The following is a 23755-nucleotide window of genomic DNA, read 5'->3' on the forward strand; positions in this document are numbered from 1 at the left end:
GTAAGTGCCGCTTGATAGCACTGTCGACGACACCTTCCATCACTTTGCTGATGATTGAGAGTAGACTGATGGGGTGGTAATTGGCCGGATTGGATTTGTCCTGCTTTTTGTGGAGAGGACATACCTGGGCAATTTTCCACATTGTCGGGTAGATGCCAGTGTTGTAGCTGTACTGGAACAGCTTGGCTAGAGGCACAGCTAGTTCTGGAACACAAGTCTTCAGCACTACAGCCGAGATGTTGTCGGCACCCATAGCCTTTGTTGTATCCAGTGCACTCAGCTGTTTCTTGATATCACGTGGAGTCAATCGAATTGGCTGAAGACTGGCTTCTGTGATGGTGGGGATATCGGGAGGAGGCCGAGATGGATCATCCACTCAGCACTTCTGGCTGAAGATGATTGAAAACGCTTCAGCCTTGTCTTTTGCACTCATGTGCTGGACTCCGCCATCATTGAGGATGGGGATGTTTGCAGAACCTCCTCCTCCCGTTAGTTGTTTAATTGTCCACCACCATTCATGACTGGATGTGGCAGGACTGCAGAGCTTTGATCTGATCCGTTGGTTGTGGAATCGCTTAGCTCTGTCTATAGCATGTTGCTTCCGCTGTTTAGCATGCATGTAGTCCTGAGTTGGCACCTCATTTTTCGGTACACCTGGTGCTGCTCTTGGCATGCCCTTCTACACTCCTCATTGAACCAGGGTTGATCCCCTGGCTTGTTGGTAATGGTAGAGTGAGGAATATGCCGGGCTATGAGGTTACAGATTGTGCTGGAATACAATTCTGCTGCTGCTGATGGCCCACAGCACCTCATGGATGCCCAGTTTTGAGCTGCTAGATGTGTTCTGAATCTATCCCATTTAGCACGGTGGTAGTGCCACACAACACGTTGGATGGTGTCTTCAGTGCAAAGACGGGACTTCATCTCCACGTGGTCACTCCTACCAATACTGTCATGGACAGATGCATTTGCAACAGTTAGATTGGTGAGGACGAGGTCAAGTCGGTTTTTCCCTCGTGTTGGTCCGTTCACCACCTGCCACAGGCCCAGTCTGGCAGCTATGTCCTTCAGGACTCGGCCAGCTCGGTCAGTAGTGGTGCTACCGAGCCACTCTTGGTGATGGACATTGAAGTCCCCCACCCAGAGTCCATTCTGTGCCCTTGCTACCCTCAGTGCTTCCTCCAAGTGGTGTTCAACATGGAGGAGGACTGATTCATCAACTGAGGGAGGGCGATAGGTGGTAATCATCAGGAGGTTTCCTTGCCCATGTTTGACCTGATGCCATGCGATTTCATGGGGTCCAGAGTCAATGTTGAGGACTCCCAGGGCCACTCCCTCCTGACTGTATATCACTGTACCACCACCTTTGGTGGGTCTGTCCTGCCGGTGGGACAGAACATATCCAGGGACGGTGATGGAAGAGTCTGGGACGTTGGCTGAAAGGTATGTTTCTGTGAGTATGGCTATGTCAGGCTGTTGCTTGACTAGTCTGTGGGACAGCTCTCCCAATTTTGGCACAAGTCCCCAGATGTTAGTGAGGAGGACTTTGCAGGGTCGACTGGGCTTGGTTTGCCTTTGTCGTGTCCGGTGCCTTGCGGTCCAATGCCGGGTGGTCCGTCCAGTTTTATTCTTATTGTGACTTTTTTTAAACGAGATTTTACAACTGAGTGGCTTGCTAGGCCATTTCAGAGGGCAATTAAGAATCAACCACATTGCTGTGGGTCTGGAGTCACATATAGGCCAGACCGGGTAAGGAAGGCAGGTTTCCTTCCCTAAAGGACATTGGTGAACCGGATGGGTTTTTACGACAATCTGGTAGTTTCATGGCCACCATTACTGATACTAGTATTTTAATTCTAGATTTTTATTTAATTAATTTAATTTAATCCCATCTTATCTCGTTTAAATGGTTTTCTATTGCTACCTCAATGTTGCAATCTCACATTTGGCAGTAATTTCTCATATTTTTCTTTGGCCTTTGACACGGTTGATCACATCATCCTCCTCCCAAGCTTCTCCTCCGTTGTCCAGATGAGTGGGACTGCACTCACCTGGTTCCATTTTTATCTATCCTGTCGTAGCCAGAGAATCACCTGCAATGGTTTCTCCTCCCGCTCCCACACCGAGGATCTAGCCTTGGCCTCCTCCCATTTCCCATCTACATGATGCCCTTGGGACATCATTCGAAAACACATCAGTTTCCACATGTCACTGACGATACCCAGCTACCTCACCACTACCTCCCTCGACCCCTACACTGTCTTTGATTTGTCACACTGCTTGTCCGACATCCAGTACTGGAAGAGCAAAAATTTCCTCCAACTAAATATTGGGAAGCCTGCAGCCTTGGTCTTCGGTCCCCTTCATGAATTCCGTTCCCTAGCCACCAACTCCATCCCTCTTCCTGGCCACTGTCTGAGGCTGAACCAGGCCGTTCACTACCGTGGCAACTTATTTGACCCTGAGATGAGCTTCTGACCACATATCCACTCCATCACCAAAACCACCTACCTCCACCTCCATAACATTACCCATCTCCGCCCTTGCCTCAGCTCAGATGTGGCTGAAAACCCCATCTATGCCTTTGTTACTTCTAGACTTGACTATTCCAAAGCTCTCCTGGCTGGCCTCCCATCTTCCACCCTTCATAAACTTGAGCTCATCCAAAACTATGCTGCCTGTATCCTAACTCGCACCAAGTCCCGTTCACCCATCACCCTTGTGCTCGCTGACCTACATTGGCTCCCGGTCCGGGAACGCCTAGATTTTAAAATTATCATCCTTGTTTTCAAATCCCTCCATAGTCTCGCCCCTCCCTACCTCTGTAACCTCCTCCAGCCTCCCACCCCTCCAAGAACTCTGCACTCCTCTAATTCTTGCCACTTGAGGTGCCAACCTGGTGAAGCTACAACTCAGGACTACATGCATGCTAAACAGCGGAAGCAACATGCTATAGACAGAGCTAAGCGATTCCACAACCAACGGATCAGATCAAAGCTCTGCAGTCCTGCCACATCCAGTCATGAATGGTGGTGGACAATTAAACAACTAACAGGAGGAGGAGGCACTGTAAACATCCCCATCCTCAATGATGGCGGAATCCAGCACATGAGTGCAAAAGACAAGGCTGAAATGTTTGCAATCATCTTCAGCCAGAAGTGCCGAGTGGATGATCCATCTTGGCCTCCTCCCGATATCCCCACCATCACAGAAGCCAGTCTTCAGCCAATTCGATTGACTCCACGTGATATCAAGAAACGGCTGAGTGCACTGGATACAGCAAAGGCTATGGGCCCCGACAACATCCCGGCTGTAATGCTGAAGTCTTGTGTTCCAGAACTAGCTGCGCCTCTAGCCAAGCTGTTCCAGTACAGCTACAACACTGGCATCTACCCGACAATGTGGAAAATTGCCCAGGCATGTCCTGTCCACAAAAAGCAGGACAAATCCAATCCAGCCAATTACCGCCCCATCAGTCCACTCTCAATCATCAGCAAAGTGATGGAAGGTGTCGTCGACAGTGCTATCAAGCGGCACTTATTCACCAATAACCTGCTTACCGATGCTCAGTTTGGATTCCGCCAGGACCACTCGGCTCCAGACCTCATTACAGCCTTGGTTCAAACATGGACAAAAGAGCTGAATTCCAGAGGTGAGGTGAGAGTGACTGCCCTTGACATCAAAGCAGCATTTGACCGAGTGTGGCACCAGGGAGCCCTAGTAAAACTGAAGTCAATGGGGATTAGACGGAAAACTCTCCAGTGGCTGGAGTCATACCTAGCACAAAGGAAGATGGTCGTGGTTGTTGGAGGCCAATCATCTCAGCCCCAGGGCATTGCTGCAGGAGTTCCTCAGGGCAGTGTCCTCGGCCCAACCATCTTCAGCTGCTTCATTAATGACCTTCCCTCCATCATAAGGTCAGAAATGGGGATGTTCACTGATGATTGCACAGTGTTCAGTTCCATTCTTAACCCCTCAAATAATGAAGCAGTCCGAGCCTGCATGCAGCAAGACCTGAACAACATCCAGGCTCGGGCTGACAAGTGGCAAGTAACATTCGCGCCAGACAAGTGCCAGGCAATGACCATCTCCAACAAGAGAGAGTCTAACCACCTCCCCTTGACATTCAACGGCATTACCATCGCCGAATCCCCCACCATCAACATCCTGGGGGTCACCATTGACCAGAAACTGAACTGGACCAGCCATATAAATACTGTGGCTACAAGAGCAGGTCAGAGGCTGGGTATTCTGCGGCGAGTGACTCACCTCCTGACTCCCCAAAGCCTTTCCATCATCTACAAGGCACAAGTCAGGAGTGTGATGGAATACTCTCCACTTGCCTGGATGAGTGCAGCTCCAACAACACTCAAGAAGTGCAACAGCATCCAGGACAAAGCAGCCCGCTTGATTGGCACCCCATCCACCACCCTAAACATTCACTCCCTTCACCGCTGGCGCACTGTGGCTGCAGTGTGTACCATCCACAGGATGCACTGCAGCAGCTCCCAAACCCGCTACCTCTACCACCTAGAAGGACAAGAGCAGCAGGCACATGGGAACAACACCACCTGCACGTTACTCTCCAAGTCACACACCATCCCGACTTGGAAATATATCGCCGTTCCTTCATTGTCGCTGGGTCAAAATCCTGGAACTCCCTTCCTAACAGCACTGTGGGAGAACCTTCACCACACGGACTGCAGCGGTTCAAGAAGGCGGCTCACCACCTTCTCAAGGGCAATTAGGGATGGGCAATAAATGCTGGCCTTGCCAGCGACATCCACATCCCATGAACGAATTAAAAAAAATTCCCGATTGTAATCGCCCCACCATTTGCGGCCATAACTTCAGCTGCCTCGGCCCCAAGCTCTGGAATTCCTTCCCTAAACCTCCCCGTCTCTCTGCCTCTCTCTCCTCCGTTAAGACGCTCCTTAAAGCCTACCTCTTTGACCAAGCCTTTGGTCACCTGTCCTAGTATTTCCTTAAGTGGCTTGGTATCAAATTTTGTTTGATAACGCTCCTGTGAAGTGCCTTGAGATGTTTTACTATGTTGAAGGCACTATATACATGCAATGCAATTGATGTTGGAACACAAGAGAATGCTTTCGAGGCAGATTATCTCAGCACCTATTGCTATTCTGAAGGCTCCATTTAAAAAAGGATTTCATTATTGCAATGGTGCTGGAATTTCATGAAATTAAAATACTTATAAAAAAAACCTACAGCCAGGCAGAGTGTGGAGCGAGAAATATAGTAGAAGGAAAAGACTATAATAGGCAAAACATATCAACTCTATTTAGTCATTTCCTGTGATGTCACAGCTTGTTGTTTTTAAACCAGATTTATATATTTTTTTTACCGAAAGTAGACGCTTGTGTAGGGCTGCCCAGTGAAACTCGCAGGACTCCAATTTGTTCAGTGTTGAAAGCTCTGAGCTGACCAGGGAGGAGGTGCCACCGATCGGTGTCTCTGTGCTGGACCTCTCTCCGATCGATGTGTCTGCGCTCGTTTCCTTCTCCCGCTGGATCACACACAGCGCCTGGTTGGGGTTCGGGGCCGCGTTGTCTCCATTGTCTGTGTCAGAGGCGCAGAGAATGGGCAGGAAACACAAGAAGCACAAGTCGGACAAGCACGCACCCGAGGGTAAGAGGCGCTGTGGTGGGGGGGGACACCGAGACCTGAGGAGCTCCCATACAGACTGGGGGAACGGAGAGAATAAAATGGATCTCTTTCCTCTTCCCTCAGATGACTGGGGAAGACTGAATCTTCCCAGTCGCCGGGGATCCAACTTCTAAGCCACTCACGTCAGTTAGATCGAGGCACGGCGGCCGCAGCCATTCTCGATCAATGGTTGCACATCTCGGCCTAGTGCTCGGGCGGAGTCGCAGTGCGTAATTTTAAAAGGTTCAGTGCCGCTGTGGACAATTGGACTGATCGGTTACCATGAGAACAGTGTTTTATTTGACTTTATATGGCAGCTTTAGGGGTTGCCTTCCAGGAATCAGTGGGACGCTGATCGGTGAAGGCGCAGTAATGTCAGGTGACAGCATCCCAACTTGAAAAGTCGAGGGGAGCAAGGAGGTCGATCAAAACCAGTATTTATGCTGCACGACGAGCAAAATGTACCATATTGCTTTTTAATAAGGCGAGAAGAAATACTTTGCACGCCCCCTAACCAACAGTAATTTCCATCTATTCTCCCCCCCCCCCCACCAAAGGTAATTTAATTTTCTCCCTCCCTATCCAAAAGTTATTTCCTTTGCTCTAAGTGTAATTCTTCAGCATGGGGGAGAATTGAATCAGTATTTTTGATCCGAATGTTACAACAGTATAAAAGGAGACACAACATTCTTAGAATACCGTGTAACATCTGAACATTCCATGATTAGGTTTCAGTGTTCGCTAAACACAATGGAGTGTTTTCGAGCGCTGAGACACCTGGCAGAAATGCAACTGCTCATCCCAGTACAATTCCACTTAACATGTTTGGATTTTTAAAAAAAAAACAAATCAAGTAATAAAACAAAATAAACTCAAGTGGAGGATTTTGGGAGATATCAAACACCTACAAAAATTGACAGCTGTTCTAGAGTGATTGGTCAGCTGCAAATCTCCAAACCAAGTTAATGAGAAATGCACACAAATAATTTCCCATTCCCTTGATCACATTCTGGAGGAACATATACCACCTACATAAGCCAAGAGAGGTTAGACGTTGATTGACAACAGCCACGGCCTGGATTGCCAAATGTGCGCTGGGGTACTGCTGCAGCGAAACCAGTTAAAACTGCCCATCTGTCAGCACAGAGCATTGGTCAGCTTCCTGTTGCTTCTCTGACTAGATCCACCCTAACCATTCGGACATATCTGGAATCAAGTGGGAAGAATCCCAGGCTCCAGTGACAGGCCTTCGCCTCGCATTACTGAGTCAGGTTGGCTGGCCAATCAACAGGTATCCAGTTACTGAGGGTTGACCCTGGTCCAATGTTCAATCGCCAGAGTTCAACTTCTCCTAATATTCTCGAGGGCTTCAAGCTTCACCCTTTATAAAGTTGTACAAAACTCCACTGCCCACATCCTATCCTATATTAAGTTCCCACTCTGCTATCAGCTGCGACCTTGTTGACCTCTTGGATCCCCAGCATCCAAGCATTGAATTTAAAATACCTGTCTGAGATTATAAATCTCTCCATAGTCTCGCTTCACTTTTGTAACCTCCTCTAGCCCTGCTTACTAGTGCACACCTACTGATTTTCCAACTCTGGTCTCTGCTCCACCTCCATCTCTCTGTGCTCCACCTTCAGTGACAGAGTATTCAGTTGTTTTGGCTGTACACCCTGACACATTCTCCCTAAACCCTTTTGTATGACAACATCTTTCCTCATCTTCAAAAGCCTCCTCAAAACCTCTTTCACTGTGGTGTCTTTTATCTCTCCCAATTCTATTACTGCTCACTGGCCATTTTTACCTGTGAGTGGCTTAAGGCATTTATTACATTAAAGGGTCAATATAATTGCAAGTTGTTCTTGTCATCTTAAAGCCAACTCGAGCTCAAAGAGACCTGTTTTTGTAGAGTGAGCTTGGACAGCTGAAAAGTAACAAAATATGACTTATGATCCAGAATAAGATTTATGAAAAGGGGGATATTGTTTACTGTTATCTTGTGAAAACGCCCTCCTGCCACGATTAAGACCATTTGGTTATTTATTTGCAGGTTTAAGAAATATTTTAAATAGTCCCATACTGCGCTTTGTATCTGAGTGTAGTAGATATAATAATGAAAGTACTTTTACATTTAGTGCTTCAACGATTTGGATTACAGGACAGAGACACCCTGTATTGGCTCCCTGTGTTTACGTTGCTAAAACCAGTTGCTTTATCCTGACAGCAGAATCATAGACACAAGAAAAATGTGGGTTGACAGGTTGTTTGGCCAAACTGCGCAACTGGATTAAAACACTCATCCATTCTTTTTACTGGTTTCATAAATACTGAGTTCAGTGATTTCAAAGCTAAAATATCTCTTAACTAAGGAGGACTTCAATCAACTACTCCGTAAAGGCTTACGATATATAATTAAGCAATGATCTTCATGCTCCATACTGTACAAATCTGGAGCAATTTGTGCAGCACCATGTCAGGAGGTTCAGTGGCCTCCAGGATGTTCCAAAAAAGGCTGTGTAACTGGAACGATCACATAACTCAAGGGGTTCAGGTGAACCTCAGAAAGTGAGTTACATGTATAGAATATTTTAAGGAGAAATATTTGACAAAATTTATACCTAATGTAAGTAAAAGAATAGTTAAAGGAATGGTGGGGCCGATTAGGGACAAAAAAGGAAATCTTCTTGTGGAGGCAGAGGGCATGACTGAGGTACTGAATGAATACAGTGCATCTGTCTTCACAAAAGAAGAGGATAAAGTTAATGTCGCAGTAGAGGAGGAGGGAGTAGAGATAATGGATAGGATAAAAATAATTGAAAGTAGGTGCTAAATAGGTTGGCATCACTCAAAGTTAACAAGTCACCCGGTCCAGATGGGATGCATCCTAGGTTGCTGAGGGAAGCTAGGGTGGAGATAGCAGAAGCTCTGACCACAATCTTTCAATCCGCCTTGGATATGGGAGTGGTGCCAGAGGACTGGAGGATTGCAAATGTTACACCCCTGTTCAAAAAAGGGGAGAGGGATAAATCTGGTAACTACAGGCCAGTCAGTCTAACATTAGTGATGGAAAACTACTAGAGACCATTGTCAAGAACAAAATTAATTCTTTCTTGGAGAAGCATGGGTTAATAAGGGACAGCCAGCATGGATTTGTTAAAGGCAAATCGTGTCTGACTAACCTGATTGAGTTCTTTGATGAAGTAACAGAGAGGGTTGATGAAGGTAGTGCAGTAGATGTTGCATATATGGACTTTCAAAACACATTTGATAAAGTACCACATAACAGATTAATACTGAAAATAGAAACACATGGGATTAAAGTGTTAACTTGAGTACATAATTAGCTACGGTATAGGAGGCAGAGAGTAGGGGTGAACAGATGTTTTTCTGACTGGAGAGAAGTATGCAGTGGGGTCCCCTAGTGGTCAGTATTAGGACCATTGCTTGTTATATATAAATGACCTGGACTTGGGTATAATGAGTACGTTTCGAAGATTGCGGATGATACAAAACTTGGCAACATAATAAATAGTGAGCAGGATAGTAGCAGACTTCAGGAGAACATAGACAGACTGGTGAAATGGGCAAATCACATGGCAGGTGCAATTTAATGCACTTAGTATGAAATGATGGACTTTGGGAGGAACAACATGGCGAGGCAGTATAATCTAAATGGGACTATTTTGAGGGGCATGCAAGAGCAGAGGGACCTGCGGGTGCATAGTCACAAATCTTTTGAGGGTGATAAGGCAGTTAAGAAAGCGTATGGGATACTTGGCTTTGTAAATGGGGGCATTGAATACAAAGACGAGGAAGTCGTGCTAAACCTTTACAAATCTCTGGATGGGCCTCAGCTGGAGTATTGTGTACAATTCTGGACACTACACTTTAGGAAGGATGTCAAGGCCTCGGAGAGGGTGCAGAGGAGGTTTACCAAAATGATATTAAGGATGAGGGACTTGAATTATGTGGAGAGATTGGAGAAGCTGGGATTGTTCTCCTTCAACCAGAGCAGGTTAAGGGGAGATCTAATAGAGGTTTTCAAAATTATGAAGGGTTTTGATAGAGCAAGTGGGGAGAAACTGTTTGTTTCCTCTGGCAAGTGGGTTGGTAACCACAGGTCACAGATTTAAAATAATTGCAAAAAGAACTAGAGGGGAAAGGAGGAGAAATTTTTTCACAGAGGGTTGTTAAGATCTGGAACTCACTACCTGAAAGGGTGGTGGAAGCAGATTCCATAGGAACGTTCAGAAGGCAATTGGACATGTACTTGAAGAGGACTAATTTGCAGGGTTATGGGAAAAAGGCTGGGGTGTGGGACTAAACTGGACAGCTCTTTCAAAGACCCGGCACAGGCATGACAGGCCGAATGGCCTCCTTCTGTGCTGTACGATTCTATGAACTAGAATGGTCTTGAGCTCCACAAGTGCACTAAAAATACAAACAGGGTTTATTAAGTTCCTCATTTTTTGAAAGAAGACCTCCCTGGCCACAGCCTGAGGCTGAACCAGACTGTTCGCAACCTCAACATCCTATTTGACCCTGAGCTGAGATTCTGTCCCCATAATCCTATCCATCACCAAGCTTGCCTACTTCACCTCCATAATATCATCCGCCTCCATCCCTACTTCAGCTCTTGTGCTGCTGAAACCCTCATCCATACTTTTGTTACCTCCAGATCTGACTATTCGAATGCTCTCCTGACCAGCCTTTCATTTTCCACCCTTGAGCTGATCCAAAAGTTTGCTGCCCGTATCTTAACTCACACCATGTCCCGTTCACCCATCACCCCTGAGCTCGCTGACCTACATTGGCTCCCGATCCACCAACACTACAAATTTAAAATTTTCATCCTTGTTTTCAAATCCCTCCCTGACCTTCCGCCCTCCCTATCTCTGTAATCTCCTCCAGCCCTATAACCCTTCAAAATCTCTGCATTCCTCCAACTCTGACCTCTTGTGCATCCCCCACTTCCTTCACTCCACCTCCTCCTTTAAGATGCTGCTTAAAACCTACCTCTTTGACCAAATGTTTGGTCACCCGTCGTAATGTCTCCTCCTTTGGCTCAGTGTAAATTTTTGTCTGATTACACTCCTGTGAAGTGCCTTGGGAGGTTTCATTATGTTAAAGGCACTAAATGCAAGTTGTTGTTGTTGTTGAAGTGTCCGGTGCAGCCTATGTCCTATCAATCTGGCACAGTACATTGGTCAACCTTTCTTGTTTTCTTTATAAAGATTCATTGCTCTTATTGATAGCAATAAAATTTACTGCACAGCAGCTTCTTGCCCATAAATATTTTTTAATCATTAAATCCCTACTAGGAACTGTAATACACTGATCTCCGAAGTGTCCTTTCCAACAACTGCCCCATCTCTAACCTTCCTTTCCTCTCTAACATCCTCAGTTGTGCTCACCAATCACTCCTATCCTCACTGACCTGCTTCGGCTTCCAGGCCCACTGTGCATTGAACTTAAAAATCCTCACCCTCATCTTCAAATTCCTCTATGACATTGCCCCACTCTATCTCTGCAAGTTTCTCTAGCCTTGTTGCCCTTTGGCCCTCTGACTCTGGCCCTTTGTGCATTCACTCTCCCTTCAGTCCACGATTGGTGACAGAGCCTTTAGCTGCCTCGGCCCTATTCACTGGACTTCCCTCCTGAAGCACCTCTGCTGTTTCACTTCTCTCTCCACCTTTAAAACCTTCTCGAAGCCCATCTTTTTCATCAAGCTTTCGGTCACTTCTACTAACTCTCACACAATGATTCGGTATCCGCACCTTTATTCCTTTTATTTGTGTTTTCCACCCCTCTATAAAACTCCCAAGGACTTTATTTTTGTTAAAGGCACGATATAAACACAAGTTATTGATCTTCCTTTTGATTAGTTAGATGTTAGCAGTTCTAGATTAGTTTCTGCTGCTGGGCTGTAAAATGAATTTCTTTCCCCCATCCCCAAAAATCTCTGGATATTGTTTCGATCTACTTGGTACAAAGGCATCTTGATGGAGAAAACTGGAAGAAAAAGTCTTGATGCCATTCAGTACTGTATTGACTTTGCATTTAGGCTATATTTTTTTAATTTAAAAAACTCAGTTTGAGCATATTGATTCTTGCCCCTCTTCCCTCCCCGCCCACTTCCTGGCAAGGGCTTAAATTTGGGGTGTGGCTGTATGCATGATTGACCTCTGCACATTGATACGGTACAACATGTCGTCATTGATTTTAAATCACCCAGAAAATAAATGTTGGGTTGAAAGTAGCTACGATTTACTGGATGTTATTGTACTGCAGCTGTCAACACATTTACTTGCTAATGGAAGTTAACCTGTCCTCACACAATATTACACTTTGTTAATTAACTCAAGATCACAAGTACTTGTGTTTTTCTAAAGTTTTGTAAAGCTTCACTTAGCTCATTAAAATATGTAAGCAAATGACTGTCTACTTTGAAATGTTGAAGAATTATCTCTTCTAATTCTAGTCCCTTCACAATCCTAATCTATTCTAACCTCTTAATGGTAACTTCTTTCTATGTGGGTAGTGAGTACAATCAGACACTACAGCATGCTATTCTTCTGTTTTGCAGAATATGCAGATAAGCCTCTAAAGCTGGTGCTTAAAGTGGGTGGAAGCGAAATAACAGAATTGTCAACAGCAAGTTTAGGGCATGAATCCAGCTTAATTGAAGACAAATGTGACCATGACAAGCACAAAGAGAAAAAGAAAAAAAAGAAAAAGAAAACTGAAAAGGAGAAACGCACCACTCCAGACGAACGAAAAAGGAGAAAGGTATGACTTACAGTGCAAGGGCTTTATGCAAATGCAAAACATTATATAAAGAAAATAAGAACTTGAATTTATATAGTGCCTTTCACATCCTCAGGATGTCCCAAAGCACTTCAGTAGAATCCACTGAGCAACCAGATTCTAAAGAGTTAACGTGCCTAAACAAGAATGTATTTAATAGAAACATTATATGTTCTTTTCGCCTTCACACTCAATGCTTTGTGACTTGATTCTTGATACGTAGAGAGATTTTAATGAAGAAGTTAACCTGTTAACCAAAATTTTTCCTCTCGCCTTAGGATGAAAAGAAAAAGCGGGAGAAAGAACCCTCTGCTAGTGAACGAGAAGAGGAAGAAAGGAGTCGATCTCCTGCGAGGTTTGAAATGCCACCTGAGAGACACATGGCTTCTCCTTTACTAAAGGTAGAAGGTGAGTACTTGATATTTAGCCAAAGCTTTCTGTTTCAGTTTTAACATCCGTAGAGATTGTTTCAAGGTTAAATGACTTTTTTCTTAAATATGAGGTAGTTTGAGAAAATGTGCAGTTAGTCATTTTATACAACCGTTTACATAATGTTAAACCTTTTAGTTGGTGATCTTTTGTGCTTCTTAAGATAAGGGATGTCAGTGATGAGAAATGGATTGTTTTTTTCACTCTGGGCAACCACTGTCTGCATCAAGCCACTCCTGGGTCAGGTTAGATGTAGAATCTATGTTGGTTTTTAATCACAATAGTTTTGTTCTCTGACCTAAGCGTTTTCATCGCTCTGCAGTGCCACTTGATTGATTTTTAGCTGTCCACATTTCTTGCTAACTTGTGTTTTCTTTGTTCATGTTGAAGAACATCAAACACCCTTTCAGGAATTGCTGTATCAATTGTTGCGACAGCTTCAAAGGCAAGTACTAGCTGCTCAAAGAAGTTGTGGGGGTGGGGTGACTGAGACAAAATCTATTTTTGATTTTTGAGAAGCTGAAACTATTTTCTACTTTTTAAAAACTATTGTAAAATTAACGTTGCAAATGTAATTGGATTGTGCTGCAGATACCTGGAGTTTTGAGTACATTGTTTGTAAGGGGGACTTCATCTGCTGCTTCAGTTCAGTTAGCAGAAAGCTAGTAGCCAAGCTTGGATCTTGATTTGTCATCTTTGCTCAGCCTTGGTGATGCCCTATGCTTTGGGCCTTGCTCCTTGTCTAGATTTCTGAATAATAAATTCAAATTTCAAATTTTATTGGAGTTTTAACTCGTTCTGCAATAAAATGAGATTTTCAGACTGCATTCGGTTTGCATCTCGGGATAATTGAAGCAAGTTGTCTTAAGATAAAAGTTTTGAGATCTCTGCAGCTCATCTACATAAGCAAAAGGCTGTTTCTCTGAAAACTTCTTGCAGATTTTCACTTTTCTTTGCATTCTTACAGGAAAGACCCCAATGCATTTTTTTCATTCCCTGTTACTGATTTTATCGCCCCTGGATACTCTCTGATCATCAAACATCCAATGGACTTCAGCTCGATGAAAGAGAAGGTGAAGAAAAATGAGTATCAGGGCCTGGAGGAATTAAAGGTACGGTAATTGAAATGTTGGCTCTACATGGCCCGCGATTATCATTAAATATTGAAAACCTGATCAAAAAGATTTTAAAAGATCAGCAGCACTTTCTTTCCCTTAAGAAGCTATAACCACTCTGTCCTCTTTTGAATCTACATACGTGGCTATTACTATGTCTAGTCTTTGATGTTCAATGCAATGTTGGCACGATTGACATGCTGGGTTGCGAAAACCATCGACAAAATGTGATCACTTTAAATGTGAGTCTGAAAGCTTTGTTTCATTATTACAGATGTCACTACTGCTTCTGAATACTATAGGTTATAGCAGCAATGGTGGGATTATGCAACTTTGAATAAAATATATGGAAAGCGGTCTTTCTTACAATGTTCCTTCTAATTTTTTTCAGCCATGTGCGGAAGGAATTTGGGTTTGTGCACCGATATAAAGGCTTTGTGCGCCACCGTAAAAAAAAAAAATCACAACTTTAAATAGAACATCTTTTTGGAAAATATTATTCAGGGTACATAACAAACAGAACAAATGTATAAAATAATGGATAATTGTAACAATTTAATGTTATATTGGCTGATAAATTTATATAATTTATGAAATGGGTTTCTTAAGCTACACTAGGATTGAGCAGACCAGTCTCGTTATATTTTATTAAAAATTATCTGATTGGAATTGTTCCTATCAGCTTTTTGTTGAATCAGCTTAATGACTCTGATTCAAACAGAAATAAATCGTGTGCAATCAGAATTTTTAAATTGAGTCAGAAATACAAAACAGCTGTCAAATCAGTCAGTGTGAATTTGGGGACAGGGAACAGTTTAATTAAAGCTCCCCGCACCCCCCCATTGAATCCTCTGCAGGGTTTAAAACATTATTGCATTTCAGTTGTACATCTTGCCGGTCTCATTACTTTTGTCTGCCTCCACTTAAGGCAGGGAACAGTTTGGTCATGAAGAACATCAACTAAAGGAGGCAACGGACAAAGATAAAAAGAAATTGTTTTATATAACTGCTATCCAAAAGCCCTCAGTTGCCCCGATCCTCGGGGCAACTGAGGGCTTTTGGATAGAAATTGTATAAAACAATTTAAATCGACTTCGTTGTTTTGATTACAATGTACCAATGTGATTGGAAAGTATATTTTAGCACAATTGTAGAAGGATCGTTAATAACAGAATGATCTGTGTCAGAATTACTTAATTTGTAAATATGAAATAAGGAAATTGATAAACGATTATTACACTATGCCAGGTAATTTGGGTTCATTTGTAGATTACTTCAGAAGCTAATGTCGAATAGGATGGTGACAAACTGTTAATTGCACTAATCGTAGACTCCCTCCAATGTTATTTGCTACCAATGCCTTAAATATGTTTGTCTTTAGACTAAAGTAACAGTTCTCCACAATTTGCACTAGAGGTGAAAAGCTTTCATTTAATTGAACGCATCTCCTCACTGAATCTTCACTGAATCCTCGTGTGCTGAGGTTTCCTGATTGGAAACTCAAATCAGTTATATCATGAGGGGATGCAAATGTGTGTGTGTATGTATGTGTGTATATATATATATATAACTTTTACACTATTTGTCCAATGAATGAATATAAATATGTAAATGTTTATTCTATTTATCCAAAATATATATAAACTTTTACACTTTTTGTCAAATTAGTATATATTTTTATATAACTTATATAAACTTTTACACATATATATAAACTGTTGAACTATTTCTTTAATATAGTTTATATATATTCATTTACACTATTTTTCCTATGTATGTATATGTGTGTGTACATTTTTTTATTCGTTCATGGGATGTGAGCGTTGCTGGCAAGGCCAGCATTTATTGCCCATCCCTAATTGCCCTTGAGAAGGTGGTGGTCAGCCTCCTTCTTGAACTGCTGCAGTCCATGTGGTGAAGGTTCTCCCACAGTGCTGTTAGGTAGGGAGTTCCAGGATTTTGACCCAGCGATGATGAAGGAACGGCGATATATTTCCAAGTCGGGATGGTGTGTGACTTGGAGGGGAATGTGCAGGTGGTGTTGTTCCCATGTGCCTGCTGCTCTTGTCCTTCTAGGTGGTAGAGGTTGCAGGTTTGGGAGGTGCTGTCGAAGAAGTCTTGGCGAGTTGCTGCAGTGCATCCTGTAGATGGTGCACACTGCAGCCACGGTGCACCGGTGGTGAAGGGAGTGAATGTTTAGGATGGTGGATGGGGTGCCAGTTAAGCGGGCTGCTTTGTCCTGGATGGTGTCGAGCTTCTTGAATGTTGTTGGAGCTGCACTCATCCAGGTAAGTGGAGAGTATTCCATCACTCTCCTGACTTGTGCCTTGTAGATGGTGGAAAGGCTTTGGGGAGTCAGGAGGTGAGTCACTCACTGCAGAATACCCAGCCTCTGACCTGCTCTTATAGCCACAGTATTTATGTGGCTGATCCAGTTAAGTTTCTGGTCAATGATAACCCCCAGGATGTTGATGGTGGGGGATTCGGCGATGGTAATGCCGTTGAATGTCATGGGGAGGTGGTTAGACTCTCTCTTGTTGGAGATGGTCATTGCCTGGCATTTGTCTGGCGCGAATGTTACTTGCCACTTATCAGCCCAAGCCTGGATGTTGTCCAGGTCTTGCTGCATGTGGGCACGGACTGCTTCATTATCTAAGGGGTTGCGAATGGAACTGAACACTGAGCAATCATCAGCGAACATCCCCATTTCTGACCTTATGATTGAGGGAAGATCATTGATGAAGCAGCTGAAGATGGTTGGGCTTAGGACACGGCCCTGAGGAACTCCTGCAGCAATGTCCTGGGGCTGAGATGATTGGCATCCAACAACCACTACCATCTTCCTTTGTGCTAGGTATGACTCCAGCCACTGGAGAGTTTTCCCCCGATTCCCATTGACTTCAATTTAACAAGGGCTCCTTGGTGCCACACTCGGTCAAATGCTGCCTTGATGTCAAGGGCTGTCACTCTCACCTCACCTCTGGAATTCAGCTCTTTTGTCCATGTTTGGACCAAGGCTGTAATGAGGGCTGGAGCCGAGTGGTCCTGGCGGAATCCAAACTGAGCATCAGTGAGCAGGTTATTGGTGAGTAAGTGCCGCTTGATAGCACTGTCGACACCTTTCATCACTTTGCTGATGATTGAGAGTAGACTGATGGGGCGGTAATTGGCCGGATTGGATTTGTCCTGCTTTTTGTGGACAGGACATACCTGGGCAATTTTCCACATTGTCGGGTAGATGCCAGTGTTGTAGCTATACTGGAACACTTTGGCTAGAGGCGCGGCTAGTTCTGGAGCACAAGTCTTCAGCACTACAGCTGGGATGTTGTCGGGACCCATAGCCTTTGTTGTATCCAGTGCACTCAGCTGTTTCTTGATATCCTGTGGGATGAATCGAATTGGCTGAAGACTGGCTTCTGTGATGGTGGGGATATCGGGAGGAGGCCGAGATGGATCATCCACTTGGCACTTCTGGCTGAAGATGGTTGCAAACGCTTCAGCCTTGTCCTTTGCACACATATGCTGGACTCTCCCATCATTGAGGATGGGGATGTTCACAGAGCCTCCTCCTCCCGTTTGTTGTTTAATTGTCCACTACCATTCACGACTGGATGTGGCAGGACTGCAGAGCTTTGATCTGATCTGTTAGTTCTGGAATCGCTTAGCTCTGTCTATAGCATGTTGCTTCCGCTGTTCAGCATGCATGTAGTCCTATGTTGTAGCTTTACCAGGTTGGCACCTCATTTTTAGGTACGCCTGGTGCTGCTCCTGGCATGTTCGTCTACACTCCTCATTGAACTCCCCTGGCTTGTTGCTAATGGTTGGCTGAGGAATATGCCAGGCCATGAGGTTACAGATTGTGCTGGAATACAATTCTGCTGCTGATGGCCCACAGCGCTGCATGGAAGTTTTGAGCTTCTTGATCTGTTCTGAATCTATCCCATTTAGCACGGTGGTAGTGCCACACACACACACACACGCGTGTGTATAATGTCCATCCATCCATCTGAGCAGCTGTACCACTGACCCGCACTAGCTGCCGACATCTGCAGTACAACGCTGCCGTCCAACCTAACTTTTAACTCCCGCCCGTGCTGCAAAGTGATTGGTAGCTGACGTCACCTCAGCAGCATCTCCACCAGAGAGCACTGGTTTGGTGTGCGGACGGAATGATGACGTGCGCTGCACGTAACAAACTGCTGCGCAGCCGCGTACGCACGCAGCTTAGAGGGAACAGTGCTTGCTTAATATTTAAATTGACAATTTAAAGTCCACCATTCACAGTTCTGCTATCTGTAAGGTGCTAGACATTTAAGCAAACAATGGTGGGGAGCGGAGAAAATAGATGAGAAGATCAAACATTTACAGAAGGGTATGTAGACCAATAAAGATCAGTTTCTCAAAATAGGTGGGTTTAATTCAGGTATATTAAAGTTGAGTTCCTTTAACTAGAATAATGGGTTTAATTCAGATCTACTACAGTTGATTTTCTTCCCGATCAGCTCCTTTTAATGTGGGGCAGGGAGGAGCAGCAGTGCTCCTCCCAGCTCCACATTGTGGTAAGTTACTTACCTTCTTTGTTGTAGGCTGGTTTCACTGAATGCAGCCCGCGATGGCACTGGCTACCTCAGCGCAAACCAATGTTAGAGCAGGGACCTCAAACAGGTGTTCGGCCCCTCATTTGCATATGCAAAGGGCCTAAAGCCTGCTTCAGGCATGGGTAAAGGCCGCCTCTTGTTTGTCCTTATCCAGTATGGCAGTCGGCAATCTTCCGGCCAGAGATGTGTGGTGCTAGGTGGACCAATTTCTAGGCCACTGACTTTAATGGAACGGAAAATCAGGCAGGGAGTATAACAGGCAACAAATTACCACTCCCAGTTCGCTGCCGATAAATCAGCCCCAAGGGATCCGGCCTCGAAGTTGACCTATGATGAACGAACCCAATGTTACTTATCATCAGTTATCATTTGTAGCCTTACGTAGTGTTTCTGTCCTTGTGAAACGGTGCATCTTCTGACATTGAGCGTTGCTGTGGGAGATTCGCTAGTAAGCACACTTCCAAAAAACAAAGGAAGAAAGCGAGGCTCATGACCTGCAACTTGAAGAGTAAATGCTGACCTCACCCAATTTTTACTTAGCTGTAATTAAACTCTGCGTCCTTAAAGGGACCCAGCTTCACTTTAACAAAATAATGCAATCTGTATTGGTGTCACGTGGTCTTTATAAAACAGCATTTCATCCAACTTGTCACATGTGATGTCACAGAAGATATAGAAATATGTATTGGATCAGTACAGGTTGCACAATAATCTAGTAGGTTTTAATATTGTATCCAAAATTTTGAAATAAACTTTTCACTTCATATTCTGTTTTTATTTTACAGGGAGATTTTAAAATGATGTGTGAAAATGCCATGACCTATAACAGGCCAGATACTATTTACTACAAGGCTGCAAGGAAGCTGTTGCACTCTGGGATGAAAATTCTCAGCCAGGTAAAAGCAGTAAATATATATTTTGAAACAAATTAGTTACAATAGGGAGGATACTGCCTTTTGTTTACCATTTAAATACTTGAAATGTCAAAAGCCAGCATTTCTGTCCAGAATGGGTTTAATTAACAAAAAATAAAATCAAAATTATTCTTAACCAAAGGAGAATTTTTTATAACTAAAATCTGGGAGAAAAGTGAATGGAATCAAAATAAGACTGATACTGATAAAGGATCCAATACTAAAACTACCTGTTTCATGTTCAGGACAAGTAAGAAATGACATTGGCCTCAGTGTTCACAGTGTTGTCAGCATGTTTAATATGTTGTTACTGCATTGGACCTTTGCTGTGGATGTTGGAGAGTGTTGTGGTACAGGGCAATCTGGTTCAGTAGGTCATAGTGTCCAGTAAAGTCTGAAGTTGTTTTTCAATGGAAACTGGGCTTGGATCAATAGTTTGGTCACCCATGGTGATAATACTGGAGGGGAAACTCAACACCATGAGATCTGGGGAAGGATAAGTAGAAAATTAAACGAAAGAAGTTTCAAGTTAGCTGCACTTTCCATAGTTTGTTAAGCATAGACAAGAAAAGAAAGAGACAGAGAAACTGTATTGTTTCTACATGAGGAATATCTTGTTTGGGAAAGTTAAACAGGACTTCATTGTCACTGGAAAGACGTGTCTTCCTGAAGCATAATTTAACACTGCTGCGTTGAGTGAAATTTTTAAAAAATCATATTAATTCTGTCACCAGTTTCATTTCAATTTTGCGAGAAACAAAACTAGAAATTCTATAAAACAAAAACTGAAATTTGATAGCCTTAACCAATTCAACCAAAATTTAATTAAAATGTGGTTCTAAAACCACGGGCACTGTCTCTCAGCATTGCACCGCCACATACTGTATGACTGGACTAAGAGCTGCAGGCTTATCAAGAAGTCATTTTACAGAATGTGGCTGCTGTCCTAATTCACCTCAACAACATCTTGAAACTTTGAATGTTTTCATTTACTTGATGGCTGCCATTAAAGAATTGTAAACAATTTTACAACACCAAGTTATAGTCCAACAATTTTTATTTGAAATCTACAAGCTTTCGGAGGCTTCCTCCTTCGTCAGGTAAATTTTCAAATAAAAATTGTTGGACTATAACTTGGTGTTGTAAAATTGTTTACAATTGTCAACCCCAGTCCATCACCGGCATCTCCACATCATTAAAGAATTGAGCTGCCTAACCCAGTGGAGATCTACTCACACCTGCCACTTTAGCTGAAGTAGGTAGCACGCTGTCCGACTTGATTACACTGTAGGTTCTGTAATCTACTACTCTGTACTGGTGATTTTTCTTCATTAGGCTCCTCCATAGTAAATTCTTAGGATGTTTACAGACGCTGACAAAAAGCTCAGAGGCAAGGAAAGTGAATGAAATATAACATTGATGATTCTTGTGAATATATTTTCAACACAAGTCAAAGTCTAAATGAAGCACATTTTTCCAAGTGCTGGATTGGCACCAGAATAGAACAGAAAGTAGTCAGAGTGGAATATCTTCCCCTTTTACTTAGTTAATCAGTTCTTCATCTTTAGCCATTTGACTGTAGCACTGAGCATTCTGTGCAGAGGATTCATGCAGTGTATGAATTGTTTTCTTAGGAGAAAATCCAGAGTCTGAAACAGAGTATAGACTTCATGCAGGATCTGGAGAAATCCCATAAGCAGGGGGAGAAGCTAAGAACAGGAGAATGCAATGGGGAACGCAGGAAAGACGAGGTGGATGCCAAATGGGAACCAATGATAACTGATGAAGGGGAGAGATCAGCTGATCAGAAAAATGAAGACAAAAGGTAAGGTGTAAGAAGTAGAAGTAATGAGCTGTTTTCACATGAAACCTTTATCATGGTGACAAACGTTACCATCCTGCAAGTTTGAATGTAAGGGAATTGTACTATTGGGAAAGGGCTGAGTTTTCAATCAGTAAGTGTCTTCACATTGGAAACATTTTACATCTTTAACAGGGCAGGTATTCTTTTAAAGCGTTTCTTTAGGGAATTACTGATAGTTTTTGAGAAGATGTTTACATGCAACTTGATGCAATTATGTTTGGAAAAAATTAGCATGGAATCTTTATTCCAGTAACACTGCACCAGTCTGTCTACAGAAATTAATTAGCATAAAACCTGGTGCAGTGACCATACTGGCACTTAATCATAGAATGGTTGCAGCGCAGGAGGCCATTCGGCCCATCGAGCCTGAGTCGGTTCTTTGTAAGAGCAATCCAGTTAGTCCCATTCCCCTGCTCTTTCCCTATGACCCTGCAGATTTTCTCCCTTCAAGTATTTATCCAATTCCTTTTTGAAAGCCACGATGGAATCTGCTTCCACCACCCTTTCAGGCACCGCATTCCAGGTGATAATTACTTGTTGAGTAAAAAAAGTTTTTCCTCATGTCGCCTTTGGTTCTTTTCCAATCACCTTAAATCTTTGTCCTCTGGAGAACAACCCCAGCTTCTCCAGTCTATCCATGTAACTGAAGTCTCTCATCACTGGAACCATTCTCGTAAATCTTTTCTTCGCCCTCTCTAAGGCCTTCACATCCTTCCTAAAGGGTGGTGCCCAGAATTGAACACAATACTCTAGTTGTGGCCAAACCAGTGTTTTATAAAGGTTCAACATAACTTCCTTGCTTTTGTACTCTTTGCCTCCCTTTATAAAGCCTAGGATCCCGTTTGCTTTTTTAACCTCTTTCTCAACCTGTCCTGCCACCTTCAAAGATTTGTTCACATATACCCCTAGGTTTCTCTGTTCCTGCACCCCCTTTAGAATTATACCATTTAGTTTATATTGCCTCTCCTCATTCTTCCGGCCAAAATGTATCATTTCACACTTTTCTATGTTAAATTCCATCTGCCATGTGTCCGCCCATTCCATGTCCTCTTCAAGCCTATCACTCTCCTCCTCACTCTTTACTAAAGTTCCAAGTTTTGTGTCATCTACAAATTTTGAAATTGTGCCCTGTACACCCAAGTCCAAATCATTAATACATATAAAAAAAAACAGTGGTCCTAGTACCGACCCCTGGGGAACACCACTGTATACCCTCCTCCAGTCCGAAGAACAACCGTTCACCGCTACTCTCTGTTTCCTGTAACTTAGCCAATTTCGCATCCATGCTGCCACTGCCCCTTTTATCCCATGGGCTTCAATTTTGCTGACAAGCCTATTATGTGGCACTTTATCAAACGCCTTTTGAAAGTCCATATACACAACATCAACCGCATTGCCCTCATCAAACCTCTCTGTTACCTCATCAAAAAAATCAATCAAGTTAGTTAAACACGATTTGCCTTTAACAAATCCATGCTGGCTTTCCTTTATTAATCTACACTTGTCCAAGTAACTATTCATTTTGTCCTGGATTTTATCATTTCTAAAAGCTTCCCCACCACCAAGGTTAAACTGACTGGCCTATAGTTGCCAGGTTTACCCGTACACCCTTTTTTCAACAAGGGTGTAACATTTGCAATTCTCCGGTCCTCTGATACCACCCCTATATCTAAGGAGGATTGGAAGATTATGGCCAGCACCTCTTCAATTTCCACCCTTACTTCCCACAGCAGCCTAGGATGCATCCCATTCGGACCAGGTGATTTATCTACTTTAAGTACAGCCAGTCTTTCTAGTACCTCCTCGTTATCAAGTTTTAGCCCATCCAGTATCTGAACTACCTCCTCTTACTGTGACTTTGACACCATCTTCTTCCTTGGTAAAGACTGATGCAAAGTACTCATTTAGTACCTCAGCCTTACCCTCTGCCTCCATGAGTAGATCTCCTTTTTGGTCCCTAATCGGCCCCACCCCTCCTCTTGCTAGCCGTTTACTATTTATATGCCCATAGAAGACTTTTGGATTCTCTTTTATGCTGGCTGCCAGTCTATTCTCATACTCTCTCTTTGCCCCTCTTATTTCCTTTTTCACTTCTCTGTACTTTCTATATTCATCCTGGTTCTCACTTGTATTATCAACCTGACATCTGTCATACGCCCCCTTTTTCTGCTTCATCTTACTCTCTTTCGTCATCCAGGGGACTCTGGGTTTGGTTGCCCTACCTTTCCTCCTCGTGGGAATGTACCTAGATTGGACGAACCATCTCTTTAATGGCCGCCCATTGCTCGATTATAGTTTTGCCTGCCAGTCTTTGATTCCAGTTTACCCGGGCCAGATCTGTTCTCAACCTACTGAAATTGG

At 43.5% G+C, this 23755-nt stretch overlaps 1 protein-coding gene and 1 long non-coding RNA gene across 3 annotated transcripts in view; one reads left to right on the forward strand and one right to left on the reverse strand.

The window, feature by feature from the left end:
- Positions 1–5883, reverse strand: part of LOC137333648 (uncharacterized) — a 107772-nt gene extending 101889 nt beyond the window's left edge. For both annotated transcript variants that reach the window (XR_010965951.1, XR_010965953.1), the window contains exon 1: positions 5363–5883. This is a non-coding gene — a long non-coding RNA (uncharacterized lncRNA). The remainder of the gene's footprint in view (positions 1–5362) is intronic.
- brd7 (bromodomain containing 7) overlaps positions 5372–23755 on the forward strand; it is a 31499-nt gene continuing 13115 nt past the window's right edge. The window contains exons 1-7 of the mRNA XM_067997903.1: positions 5372–5646; positions 12254–12456; positions 12753–12882; positions 13294–13348; positions 13871–14015; positions 19402–19512; positions 21165–21355. Coding sequence (XP_067854004.1) covers positions 5598–5646; positions 12254–12456; positions 12753–12882; positions 13294–13348; positions 13871–14015; positions 19402–19512; positions 21165–21355 — 884 coding nt within the window. The 5' untranslated portion in view covers positions 5372–5597. The remainder of the gene's footprint in view (positions 5647–12253; positions 12457–12752; positions 12883–13293; positions 13349–13870; positions 14016–19401; positions 19513–21164; positions 21356–23755) is intronic.

Source organism: Heptranchias perlo, chromosome 16, assembly GCF_035084215.1.
Source record: "Heptranchias perlo isolate sHepPer1 chromosome 16, sHepPer1.hap1, whole genome shotgun sequence".
In the NCBI taxonomy this organism is placed as follows: domain Eukaryota; kingdom Metazoa; phylum Chordata; class Chondrichthyes; order Hexanchiformes; family Hexanchidae; genus Heptranchias; species Heptranchias perlo.